This window comes from Orbicella franksi, chromosome 2 (genome assembly GCF_964199315.1).
Source record: "Orbicella franksi chromosome 2, jaOrbFran1.1, whole genome shotgun sequence".
Taxonomy (NCBI): domain Eukaryota; kingdom Metazoa; phylum Cnidaria; class Anthozoa; order Scleractinia; family Merulinidae; genus Orbicella; species Orbicella franksi.
In genome coordinates, this window is record NC_138146.1 from 15,733,816 (window position 1) to 15,747,843 (window position 14,028).

Consider the following 14,028-nt stretch of genomic DNA (forward strand, 5'->3'; position numbering starts at 1 on the left):
AGGTGAATATTTTTTTATGAAAATAAAATGCGAGACCTCATAACATATTATTTACCCAAGAATGACAGTACTATCCACGATCATTTACTCAGGATTTGCGAAAGAGAAACGAGGGAAGAAAAAAACAAATAATTTTTCTGTCTACCAAACGTGACATACATCTCTCAATTGCTTTGTCGGCCCTCAAAAGGTAGAGAAAGCCTTCTTAGGCAGCCATTCTGAAGACTGTTCCTCTAGTGCTAGCAACCAAGAGCTCAACATGAAACTCTTTGCAGCCCTGGTTTTCAGTTGCAGCATCGTTTTAAGCCACTGTTCTGTTCCTTCAGCAAGTGGTCAGCCAGACATCGTAAAGAGAATGGAGACATGCCAGGAGGGGATTAATACTGTAAGTGAGCAGTCAGTAACAAAGAGTTTGTTTGGCCAGTTATCACCGAAAGGCTGGAGAGGGATTCTAGAATTAAGTTTTAATTCGAGTGAAAATCGATGTGTCTTAGCATTCTTGGGACAATATCTTGATCCTGTGCTATACACAACGGATGAAAGTCAGAATAACTGATGATACAAATGTATGGCCTACTGAGTTTGAATCGAATTGATTTTATAATTTTTCTAAAAAAAAGTAATAGTTTTTGGCATGTTAACAGTACTTTTGGCCTTGCTTCATTAAATTATGCTTACCCTGACGAGAAAGAGAGAAGGGGATCTCTATCTCTACATTAGACTGAGATACTCAATGCGTTCAAGAAAAGTACGTAACATCAGGTATGTGTTAAATGGCGCTGAGAAGACGAAAATACAATTAAAAGCAATGCATTAGAGCACAATGTTGACAGCCTTCGTAGAACCAAGAAAACAAAAGTGGCCAGTAAAATAAAGCAAAAACTGCACATTGGTTAGGAGGGTAGTGTTTGATTGCTTTTACATTAACCGTTCAACAGTTTCATTAAGTCGAAGAAATGAACTTTTTTTCAGATTGTTCCTTATCAAGCACAAATTTATTACTTTTACTGATCCAGGCAAGATGAGAATTTACGATACGTTCTACTCTTCACGGTGTATATTCTTGACTTAAGGTTAATTCCTTATTTAAGTCAAATCGAAACACACGGCGAGAGGTCATTCTAGTTATGTGGCATGGGAGAGCTAAAATTATAACTACTTCCCTGGCATGGGGTGTTAGTCCAACGCCTAACGTATCAAACTTCTGTATTAAATCATTAGAAGGAAAACAGATTGAAATAGCCGTGCAGTATTGCACGGAGTTTTTATCAGCACACTTTAAAAAAGCATTAAAATATTGCTTAACAAGTCTTAACAATAGAACATTCCTCCACAAGATCTTAAATGAGCCTAAAGGGAGGAGTTGTGGTTTTGCCTTTGGTTTGATAACCCGTTTCTCTCAATCATTACAATCTTCAAAAGGTACATTGAATTGATTTAAAAGAAAGCTGACAAAAAATAATAAGAAGAAGAAAGATTAGTCAAATAATGGAAAAATGTACGTTTTGTGTTTTGTATTGACACCCCCTCTTTCAAACAGGGCGATACAGAACTACTTGGTGATCATGACGTTTTGCCATTAAACGCACTGCAAGGCGTTTTACCAGTTTTAGACATTGTTAAATTGTAAAGGAAATTTGAACAAGGAAGGCGTATTTTCAAAAACATGGCCAAAGTTAAGTTTGTCGCGCGAAATCGTCTCAATCTTCCTAAATCTTACTTTTTGATGTTTTTTGTGTTAGGAAACTATATAGTTTGAGGTTTTGTTGAAGATTATTGTGTGCATCAGAAAAATAGACTTAAATATCGCGACATAGCTCTTGAACTAAACTGGCACACGGCATGACCTGAATCGACAACTGAACTATCTACGGGTCAGTCTTTTGGAGCGAAGAACCTGGGAACGAGATTTACTCGTCTGATAATCTGAAGGTCGCTATACCCGAATGCAATAAATAAAAATATTTCAAAGTGTATTAACGCAGTAAAGTAGTTTCTTTTTTTTTTTTTTCAGTCAATCTTATCAGATCTGGAAATAACGAAAATCTATATAACACTTGATTGACATTTGGTTTAAACAAAAGATTTTTAAGTTCTTACAAAAAAACAAAAAAGAATTTCGTGAGAAGGAATGCTACTGAAATTGATTCAGCATGATTATTAAAAAGTATCTCGTTATTGCTAAAAGAGGTGTTGTGCAATATTTATTTCCTCAGTTGAATTTGACATCTTCATTGCGTGTTATTTAACGGCTTGAAACTCGCTGAAACACCTGACGACAAAATTGACAAATTACTGGTAACAAGAAATTTCAATACTCAGCAAAACTATCATGATTCGTACGTTTTAATTGTTTTTGGATGAATTTGTAAAAGCAAGGAATTTTAAGACCTTTTTCGCGTTTTTCAGTGTTACGTTGAATCAGTGTTGGTTTTGTGGTTAAAGGTAACCATTTTAGCAATGCATTCTGCTTTAATTATACTCAGAAGAAAAAGCGAGGTTCTCAAATCAAGGCACTAATTTCAGGGAATGTACAACTGGCAAAACTATTTTTTCAATACGGATTAGTATTTTTGGTCAAAAGTTTCTGAATATCGAACAAACGTTAGTTTTGTTTGAAACTCTGAAACGTTACTTTTTGACACAGAAATTTTGACGGAAGTAACATGAAGACGCATTGTTCACTATGAATGTATCATTTTGAAGTCAGTTATTATTTCTTTGAGAAAAATTAAGATTTGAAAAACACAAACCTCGACACAAAAACAAACGAATAACAGTGAGTACTAGCTGGAAAGAATTTCCAGGACCGCGAAAACAACTCCATACTCTTCCCGGTAACTTCGTCTGGTGAGCGGAAATTATTACTCACGAAAATACTTTATAGGCGTCTTATCCTTTCGAAATTGTTCCGAGGTTAAATGACTTTAAAATATAACGTTCAACCTCAGAGCAATACAGAAAGGAAAACACAGCCTTTTTCATTTAAAATGAGAGGTGATAGTCTTAGAGATATTGTGATCAAATTCATTTACGGAAAAAATCGTGACCCACTTCAAAGAAACAAAATTACAAGCTAACAAAGCCCTACAGCATCGCGTGATCGAGATGTTTCACGTTACGTACAGCAGGAAGTTCGATATTTAAGTTTATGATATAAATATAAATCATATTTGCTGACTTCACCAGGCTCTATAGCTTGTTCATTATAGGATAATCCCATATCAGTTTAATTTCAAAGTCAAGTCACATCTATATACCAGGCTTTACTTGAACTACGTACTAGCAAAACAAGTTCAAAATAAATACCAACTGCATTTTTTGGTGAATAGTCACTCGATATTTTCCTATCACTTTATCTTGCTTTGCTTAAAATGCTTCCTGAGCAACATACATTATGAAATCTCTTATTAATTCCCTGCGGGGCTTGTTTCTTTGTACAACTACTTCGGTTTTCTTTTCTTCTCTCTCTGGGGGAGGGAGTAATGCATATTTTTCAAGCTTGGAAAATAATACTGAAGTTATCTCCTGCATAGAAATTGTCTCGATTCAAATCTTTTGATGGGGGATTGCTAATTGAAAGGGGAACATATTAAAAAGATGATCAGTGTTTTGACCCGAGGTACGGTCTTGTTTGGAAAGTATCTTGAAAAACACTGGGGGTGGAACAAGTAAAGACACGAACGTCTTTCAAATGAAACCGATCGTGTCTTTAAGCAGTTTTAAATTGGGTGGAATCTCTGTGAAAGTCTTTTTTTCCATTTTAATTAAAATGTATATTCTGGTATTAATATTGTAAGAAAAACATCGAAGAATAAAATCAGTTGATCAAAGAGGTGAAGCCGTGAAGCCACTGTGCCTTTGTGTTGGCGATGAATGCTTGCTGTTTCTCAGTTATTTTAAAAAGAATACAGAACGAAATTGCTCCAAAGACAAGACGGAATTTAAGTTCCTTTGTTCGTCATTCACGCGCACTGAGCAATTTACAAATGTATTAACCGTTATCAACGGGAAAATCACACAACAATTGTTACAGAGATTTTAAGTTACAATGTTGACAGCACCAATAGGAGTTTATTTGGAAGTACAAATGCTAAATGTTAGTACCACGCCTACTTACAACGGCGAAATTAAAGCTAAGTTCCAAAGTTTCTAAAGCTTCACACCTCTCGCATTTCTTGAAACATGAAATCCTTCATATGAATCTTCATATTTGTCCAGTGATGTAATCAGCAATTACATAAGACCGTGTCTCTAAGAAAACGTTAAAATGTACTGATATGAAAAAATTACCTAAAAAGGAAGTTACGTATAGTTTATGATTTAGAGTTCTGGCTTAACTTGTAAATATCTGATTCTATTTCCTGTTATACTGTAACGCATAAATTTAGAATTTTCTTGTGGTTTTTAAAATGGTCATTACTTTTAAAAACGTATGACCCAGCACTCTGTGAAATATTAGCATTTGATTTAGTTTCCTGTTTAACTGTTAGACGTCCATTTAGACCATAATTCATTATCTTTTTCAAATGATCATTTACCTTAAAAATGCATTAAGAAGCTTTCAACGCTATCAATATTTGATTTAATTTCCCTTTTTACTGTTATGTCTCAATATAACTTAAATAAAGAACTATCTCATTGTCTTTACAAAAATGGCATAACGTTAAAAGAAAACATTACAAGGCTCTGCAAATATCATTGCTTGTCCTTTGGTAAAAAATAGCCATTAACTTTAAAAAGGAAACAAAAAGGGTCTAAAATATTCTTTTCAGCATTATATTGATTCAAAAGATGATGAAAGCCCGAGCCAGTATAGTTAAACATGACGCGGCTAAAACATTTTCTTTTCTATATATTTTCCGCGTGATTTATATTGATCTTATTCGAGAAAACAAAAAAATACAAACGATGAAACAAATATGGCTTTATTAAAACTGTTATTTTTGGAAAGGACATTAAAGCTTCAGCCCAGACATCATCTAATAATAGACGGTAAGAGAGTATCTCTTAGGAGGTATATATGAATGAGTGCCCTCTTATTTTTCGAATAGGTGGCAAAATAGACTTTATAACACTAATTAAACAAATTTTAAACGATCGATGATCATGCTTGGTGACAAGAAAGAAAACACTCGCAGCAAGGCTAAAACAGTTTCTTAAACTGCGCACAAAAGAATAAGGAAATACAGTTACTAGAGTATATCTCAAAGAGGAGAGATATTGACAGCTTTATTTGAAACTGTTATAATTTATTTTTGTTTTTGTTCACCCGTCCATGTAGGCTGTACCATCACAAGGACAAAAAAATATTTTTAAGTGTTCTTAGACATGCAATATATGTTAAGTTTAGTCGTTTTATGTCGACGTTTACGCAGAAAGCGGAGTCATAAGCAGAAATACAAGTCCTTCTATGTTATATTTGTGTTTGCACCACGTACAAACCCAAACATTTTTGAAAGGCAAAATCGTTCTCATGTCGTAATATAGTCTCAGTATATGTCATAATAAAGGGAACTAAATCGTTATATCTAAGTAGCCGGCTTTTTCTTTAGGATAGGGTTTGTATAGAGGCGCGCCCGGGTGGCCTTATGGTTAGCACGCGGGACTAGCCGGGGCCATTGCGTCTTGTTCTCGGGCAAGACGCTTTGCTCTCATGGTGCCTCTTTTCACCCAGGAGCATTAATGGGTACCGGTGAATTTAATGCTGGGGTCTAACCCTGCGATGGACTAACATCCCATCCGGGGGCGGGAGGAGGGGTTAGAACACTCTTAGTCGCCACGTGCTACACAATTAGAACCGGACGAGCGCCAGCTGTATGGGCCGATGACCTGATTTAGTCTTAACTTTACCTAGGGTTAGGGTCAAATATCAACAATGTGAGGTAATCTTCTCAAAAGCCAATATGATATTTTTCGTTCTAAACACTGAACCAGTTTTTTTGCAAATTTGCGTGCATTACGAGGGTAAAAAAGAAAACGTTTTAGCAACCGTAATTATATTGGTCGGAGAGCTCATCTTAAAACCGAGCGATATAATTCAGCGAGTTTTCTTGACAGGTTTACATCACAAGGAATTCTTGATTCATCTCTCATTCTAAGAGATCTGCGTAAGCAAAAAGTTTAAATTCCTACACGCAAAGATGACGTGAATCCTGAAAGTTACGTTGTATATTGAATTCATTTTGATGACGGCGTTTCAGAATTCCTTTCGCTACAATGTAAAAGTTTAGTACTAGAAGGGAAAGAAATTATAAGCCAACAGAGAAAGTCTCAACGCTTTCGTTTCAAATGGAGCTTTCAAAAGTTTAAACTAGATAATTCGTGAAATACAAGAGGTATTCTTGCCGTCGATACAGTGAAAGTAGCCGGCTTAATATTAAGGTACCCAAACATGAAAAAATGAAAAAGCCTACAGTCGTACATGTGCGTCGAGTGCTGCAAGAACATCTGCGTTAGTCACTTAAGTCAATATTTCAGACCGTCTTTGGTATCTGTGTGATAAAGCGCGTAATCACTGAAAGGAAATCAGTAATTTTCAACTCCATATAAGGCCACTTTTTTGGACGAATGAAAGTTCTAATATAACAAGTAAATGTAAGGGGTGAACCTTTATATCCAGTCAGTAGATTTACTGATATATTTTTTCTGATGTGAGATTTTTTGTTGTTGTAAAGGCTTGTGCAAGGTTAATACCAAAAAATACCATTACGCAATATCCATACCTTTTTAATTTTTCTCACGGAAGTTCTTGGCCGGGAAAGATATTGTGGCATGGCCTGGGCTCGATTACCAGCCGCTGTACGAGAAAGGAGCCCGCGCACGGGGAGGAAGGTGAACATGTCCAGGTTTTGTTAATTGTTCATAAGAGACCGGTAGGATTGTTCCCAAGGTATTTCTTGGCTAGGAATAAAGAGAAGTTAGATGAGATAAAGATAAGAACTTTATTAACGTGTCGAAGTCGCTAGCATACAATGTCTACTAATTGGGGACACCTATAACATGCGTACAATTTAGGAAGCTGTTATAGTGAACCACTTCTGTGTAGTGGGATGAGCTTTACAACGGTTCTTCTTCCTAAGTATTGTAACCTAGTATTTCTTTTAGGTAGGGGAGTTTTGAAAGCTAAGCACCTTTAGTCCTGGCTACGATACATAATCTTAACAAATAACTGTCAAAACTAATTTTTACTTTTTTTGAAGTATCAAAAAATATAAGGTTAAGTCTACGTCAGCCAAAAGTGTCTCACTTTGCCTGATATCACCCCAGTTTTCTTATCATGAAGCGACTTGGTGTATTTTCCACTCCCCCCTGGATGGGATGTTAGCCAATCGCTTGGTTACCCCCAGCACGGATGGAGAGAGGCACTGTGAGAGTAGTTTCTTGCCCAAGGACACAACATAATGACCCTGGCCAGGACTCGGACCCAGACCCCTCGATCCAGAGTCCGGCACACAAACCATTTAGCCACCGTCCTTCTACAATAATAAGCGCTACCAAAAGTATCTAACCCTTGAGTAGCAGTGTTAAAAACCCGACCGCGCCCGACAGCACATTATACCATGAGTAAATTTAAAAATGTGTCTCCAGTATAACCCTCCTACACTGAGAGTGCTGAAGCGGTATTTTGACATAGACGTGAGACTTTAAAGAACTTTGGTGGTGACCTTCAAATTGTTCCCAATTGATCATGTACGCGGCATTAACGAAAACTTTAGAATATGTTTGAGACGTCTTAGGTTATTTCTAAAAGAATAAAAAAGCACAAAGGCAATCACGATATGAAATGCATCAGGCACCAATGCCCAAGGACGCGATGAATATAGATGGGCGTGGTTAATTAAAACGGGAGCTTCGAAGTCCATTATACACTGCGATAAAATTTAAACCAAAAATTCCAGTTGGATCTGAGACTTAGAAACAAGGAAAAAAGTAAATAAATAAACACACATGATAAAAGGGGTGAAATCCCTTCCCATTCACTGCTTTCTTTGCAATTGTTCCTTCGCAAAATTTTAAAGTATAACTGGATCAATCCAATAAAATTCAATTAAGTCTTGATTAAAACATTTTTTTTTTCAAGAACGGAGACGAAAAAGACTTTTTGAGCTGCTCCGAAAGGTTCAATATGTTTTGTCAGAGTTCTGGACGCGTTCCCAAGCTCTCCGTGTAATAAACACGTTAAATATGTGCTTTTAAACCAGTCCTACAACCGTTATTGACTAACAAAGATCTTGACTCTTCGCGTACGTGCCTTCGGTCAGTACATAGTCTGTGCTTTACAATATGTAGTGGGGTTTTCAAAGAGATAAGATCTTTTAGTCAAGAGTGGACTCTTAAGACCGTGCGTATCAATTAGCCTTTTGGTTGCATCGCCAAAATATCTAGATGATATTTTTTCTTTGCTAATTTAAGGGCAATTCACTTGTGCAGTAGTCGCATTTTTATGGTATGTTTCAATTCTGTTATGACATTGATGACGGTGTTGTACAATAGGCCACTTTCGATGTATTAATATTCAGCTTGATAGTGAGGCCTGGAGGACACAAACAAAAGAAATGATCACGAATGAACATGGCCATTCAATTTCCTTTGTTTGTGTTCTCTAGGCCTCACTGCCAAGCTGAATTTTAATATATCGAAAACAGTCTATCGGAAAAATGGTGCACCGCAAAGTGTGTCATGGATAGAATGGATACTCGAGCGCCCTGATTACAGCTTAAAGAATGCTGATCTTTCAGAGTATGACTAACAATCGTGCGTTGTTTCACGCGAATGTAAATGTATAACGCAAGTCATATTCTAGGGCTGCAGTCATGTATTCATGGTTCTCGTGGTTGCAACATCAACTGTGTTTCATGGCAGTAAAATATATGGCTCTGACTTCTTCATCACTAAAAAAAGAAAGCTGAGACTATTGAACTCTTTAAACTCTTGTTTCGCACTACTCCTTTTGAAATGCACCGCAGTGCCATTCTTGTACAGATCTCATAACACAGGAAGTATAGTATAATGCACAAATCTGATAACAACTTAAGTAACAAAGTACCGCATGAACAACGAGCAGCGTGGCGAACGTGATCTGATACATGCTAAACAACGTACATTGCCATATAGAAGACACGGCATCGTATTTTGGGTGCCACTTTCGGCAATCAGCTGAACGGTGCAAGGCAAAGGTTGAAGGCGTTGCCTGCTATAGGCAAGAAAATGCAATATTTTTTAACCCTAGTGTTCAGCTGCAGTATAGCTCTGAGCTTTTGCTCTGTTAACTCTTTCCTTATTCCACATGAAGGCAACGAAAACTGCCAAGAGGTGAGATGAGAGGCTAGACAATTTTGCTTGTTTTAGTTCCGACCATCGGATATTATGCGTGTTGTGTGTACACTTTAATTGGGGCGCACTGCTTGAGGTTTTGAAACACGTCCGGGAAATATCAGAGCTGAGGAATGTAAGATCCAGAGTGAGTGTAAGATCCAGAGTGGCAGAAAAACAGTGACCGGATAAATCGATCATATAAAATATATGTGATAACAGTTTTATCCAAGATTTGGGGATCCCTCTTAAAAACAAACAGTCACCTGTATGCCCTTGGGAAGGAAGAAATTCAGTGATTCTACGTCTCATCATTCTTGTTTTCCTACAGAATTAGTCGAGTGTTAGAGTTAGCGGAAAATACTCCTCATTTGCATTCGCATACCGGCTAAGATGTTTTTAAAAGTGGTTATTATCTGTTTGTTTCAGTACACAACCTATGAGGATTGCGTGAAGGAAGCGTACATGGCGGCCGCAAAATGTCGAGATTCAAGACTCCCACTACTCACGTTCAACATTTACGAGGTTTGTGATGGATATCAGGACAAGTTGAAACGCCTATGTTCAACTCATTGCGCAAAAGGTCAGTTAAGATGAGACCCCTGTGATACTTATGTCACAAATATAATGTGTCTTAGCGTGACATGCGATTTTATCTATCATCTTTAAGGGATGCAAGGGAGGCTTATAACGGAGGGGTTGAAGTTGCACCCGAGGGAAAAGGTGTTTATATCCGTGATCAAAATTTCCTTCTAAATTATTAAGTGGTAGTTTAAGAGTTGATTTCTCGGCCAAGCTTAACAAATGCAATTACGCCAATCATTCCCTTGTAAATATGAGCTAACATAAAGTAACAATTAACAGTCAATACAAGCCGAGATACTTTTCTCCTAATACGCATGCGCTGCCTTTTTTTTTTGCGCCGGCATTCGGAGCCGCAATGAAATACACTGCTGTGCTAAAGAAATGCAACCGAAATTCAACGCTAACGAACGACATTTGTTTCCAACGAAATTTTAGAAGCCCTTTGTTACAACTGACGAGAAATTTCGAAATTTAGCCTGCTGTGTAAAACTTTGAAAGGAAAGTTTGCGGTAAACGATACACGCCAAGTGCGTTTCTCTTTTCCAGATTGAGTCTCCTTTTGATTATTTCCGACCTTGATCTATTACGATCGGTTCATTATGGCTGTGTTCACACTTGGTGCCCGAGCACTGATGACAAGGCACCGGCACAAAATAGTGTTGCGTTCAGACGCGCTAGTATAAGTACCCAAGTGCCATTTAGTGCCATAGTATAAGGTCAAGACCTTGTGCCCGGGCATGGGCAGTGTGCCCGAATTCTGGTGTGACTACTTGGTAAAAAGGTGCGTTCACATTCAGGTTAGTACCCGTCCAAACTCGTACTCGGGCACCGTGCTAGGGCACCAAGTGTGAACACAGGCTGTGAATCAATCCCGGTCGTCAGTACCATCAGATGAGCCAACTCGTAAAAGGCAGCCTACGGTTATGACAATTGTTTTCTTCCTTCTTTTAAGCATCTTGCCTGGAGTGCTTCAACAAAATGGAAATGATCGTCGAAAGCTGCGAATTGTTTTCCAAGAAAATAAACTGTGACCTCAATGCCAGTGCCTCAGCTCAGGAATGCGAAGAAACAAAGATTTCTCTCATCAAGTACTGCAGTAGCCAGGAATGCAAAGGTACGTATGGTACTTCACGTAAACCAAAAGGAATTTCAGTCAGTTAAAAAAAGAGCACGGTTTAAACCAGCCACTAACAACATATCGCCCAAGGAGCACACTAACTTTAACCCAAAAAATATTGCGCGTACAGTTGTAATTCATTTGTAATATTTTTGTATTTTGTAGTCTGTAAAGATCTTTACTGTCGCAATGGAGGCAAGTGTGCAGGACCCAACGCTTCTTGGTGCGCATGTCCGCCAGGTTACGCGGGAGCTTTCTGTCATAAAAGTAAGTGCTGGCTTCCTACTTTATATTTTTTATTTTTTGAACTGAAAAGCTCGGAATGAAATCAATGCAAAGCTCTCTGTAGACATTTAAGCAATCTTAGATTCTTAAAATACGGTGTAGCGTTCAATTAAGGTTGAAGATTGCTCGTAATTAGATTCAAAAACGCGAAATTGGGCTAAGTTAAGTCGTACTGCTGCGAAAGCTTAGTTTAGATTAGCTTTGCCGTGAAGTCATTCCGTAATGCTACCAATAAGCATGTAAGATATTTCATTTGCAAGATGAAAAAAAATTTAGATGCTAATTATATGCAGTAGACAAAGTAATGGTTAGTGGTTAGCAATAGTATAGATTTGAATGATTCTGCTGAGCAAGATCCGCTAACGGTTGCTCCTTTTTCCTTTTGAAGGTAGATGTGCAAGAAAGCCATGTAAAAATGGAGGCACGTGCATCAGTGAAAACCTCTGTAAATGTCCACCTCCTTATTCTGGTGTTCAGTGTACAAGAAAAAGACTGGGAACTAAAGACAACCCGGCACCAAACGCACAAGCAATTCTTGACGCCGGCGATAGTGTAGGCAGCGGCATGTACTGGATCCAGCCCCCTGGTGAAACAGCCCCGGCTCAAACTTACTGCGACATGAGCTTTGCTGGTGGAGCATGGATGCTCGCTAGTTATGGTTACGTTCACACAACGGGAACAAACTCCAACAACAAGGCCATTTCTAACATGAATAGTCCCTTTGGTTTCGCTTGGCTTCCAACCCAACGCACCTCCTCTCATGGCGTGATTAATTTACCACACGGGGCGGTAATGATGGCAAATAACGCTGGTTACATGATCATGGCTGCGGGTAATAACCCAGCCACGGGCGGTATCAACCAATATGCATACGTGTACCGTATTTACTTAAAGAACAACCCTTACAACATAACCTTTGCAAATCATAACCGCTATAACGGCGGACAGCCGGGCCGTATGCATATCGTTGGTTTTGTCGTTGAAGCGCTGAAAGGAGAAAGTGGCACGTACGGAAAATATGCCCTTGGGGAGGCCCTTGGGGTAACATGGTCCGACTCCTACCCAACCGGTTACGGTTTTTATGACCAAACCACGCCTTATGGAAGCTTTTCCAAGGGTCCCTTTTTCCCAAGTGTCCATTCGGGTTCGGGACGAAGCCCGTGTTCTGGATGTACCCCTACTGCTAACTACGAGCCTGATGTGGTGGGTGGGACCCCTCAGTACACACATCACGGATGGTACACCGCTAACGGCTGGGACAAAACAGGTCAAACCTCTATTTGGTTTAAATGAAAAGCTACTTTACTAAAGAAGGTTCCATTAGAGTAGATAGCCTACTGGACAAGAACACTCTTTAGAGTCATTACATTTTCGAACTCTCATCACTTCAAAGCCAGTTATTTAGTTATACATCTAAAATTCTAGAGAGAAAGATTTTAATCAGATTCGCAAACAAAATAAGCTCCCCTTAACCCCCCAACCTTGTTCCACACAGAAATCAGAATCTTGTGTGTAAACGATATCTGTAGACTAAGTTTAAGGTGTATCGCTTGTCGGTCATAGATTAGCAATAAGAGACAATCAGCATTCATCGAATTACTGCAGTCCTTAGACGTTTGCAGCGATATAGTCATATTCGAGAAACTTTATAATTCGTAATTCGGTCAACCGCAAGTCGCGCAATAATGTTTTAATTCAGGCACATGTCTCACTGAGAAAATAGAACAATTTTTAACACAACTAATGCAGTACAACTATACGCAATATTTTGGTGCGTGTTACTGGTATCTGTTCGTTATAAAGCTAACTTCAGCTTTGAAATTGGAACAGCGTTAGGGACTTGGCACATGCGCTTCGCCTTGAAAGGGGTCCTTGATATTTGCATTCTGTTATCGTTTAACAAGCAAGTACACTTTGCTTTCGTAGGAATGAAGATAGATCACTTAAACTTTAATTTGATAGCGGTAATAGCCTTGCCACAGCTTGTTTTATTCATTAAGATATACAACATGTCAAGATACAGAAGAGTTTTGAAAATACTGATAACTGTAAAGTACAAGTACTTTCTTTATTTCGCATCCCAATTTGCGTCCGTCATTCCGCTGTCTCAGTTCTTCTCGATGGGAACTTTGTTTCCAAGATCCCTTTCTCCCGCTCTCCCCCTCCTTATCATTTTGTTAGTCTGACAACATTTTCGATCCCATAGTACATTATAACCCACCCTCCCACAAAATTATGCTATGCCATTGTGAAAATTTCGTAGATGAAAGGATTTGCCTGTTGCCAAGGTTACAAGGAAGAAATTCAGCCTAGTCCGTTGTATGCAACGACGCAAAGACCAGAAAAAATACAGAAAATAAAATTAAAAATAAAAATTATTAAATTCTAAACCTCAAATAATACATTTCTAGCTTTCTGATTGGTTCACTGCATCTCGGTTGCCAGCCATTATACCTGCGTTTGACAAAAACTGGAAATGAGTTCGGCAAGTGTCGAAATAGACATGCGCACATACTAAGATTATGTCACCATTAAGGTTTCTGTCCGTTCAATTCTGCTAAGGAGAGAGAGAGCAATGGAGATCTTATTCATGCCACGTTCTTTGGGCTATAAAAAACGCAAACGGAGGAAACTTTACGGATACGGTACCGGAAGTTTTTGCAATATATCAATTGAAAACTTTACACACCTAGTAAAACTCAAGAAACATTTCAGAAGAAGTAACT

At 38.3% G+C, this 14,028-nt stretch overlaps 1 protein-coding gene across 1 annotated transcript; it reads left to right on the forward strand.

Moving 5' to 3' along the window:
* The first annotated feature begins 23 nt into the window (after nt 1-23).
* LOC145478225 (uncharacterized) lies at nt 24-14,028 on the forward strand. Its single transcript, XM_081456170.1, has 5 exons — nt 24-385; nt 9,745-9,898; nt 10,853-11,014; nt 11,183-11,284; nt 11,691-14,028. The coding sequence occupies exons 1-5, from the start codon at nt 260-262 to the stop codon at nt 12,593-12,595; spliced, it is 1,449 nt and encodes a 482-aa protein (XP_081312296.1). The 5' UTR covers nt 24-259; the 3' UTR covers nt 12,596-14,028.

Coding starts and splice junctions, on each gene's coding strand:
- LOC145478225 (XM_081456170.1), top strand. CDS start 260: ATGAAACTCTTTGCAGCCCTGGTTTTCAGTTGCAGCATCGTTTTAAGC. Junction 11,015..11,182: donor CAGTAGCCAGGAATGCAAAG/GTACGTATGGTA, acceptor TGTATTTTGTAG/TCTGTAAAGATCTTTACTGT. Junction 11,285..11,690: donor GGGAGCTTTCTGTCATAAAA/GTAAGTGCTGGC, acceptor TTCCTTTTGAAG/GTAGATGTGCAAGAAAGCCA.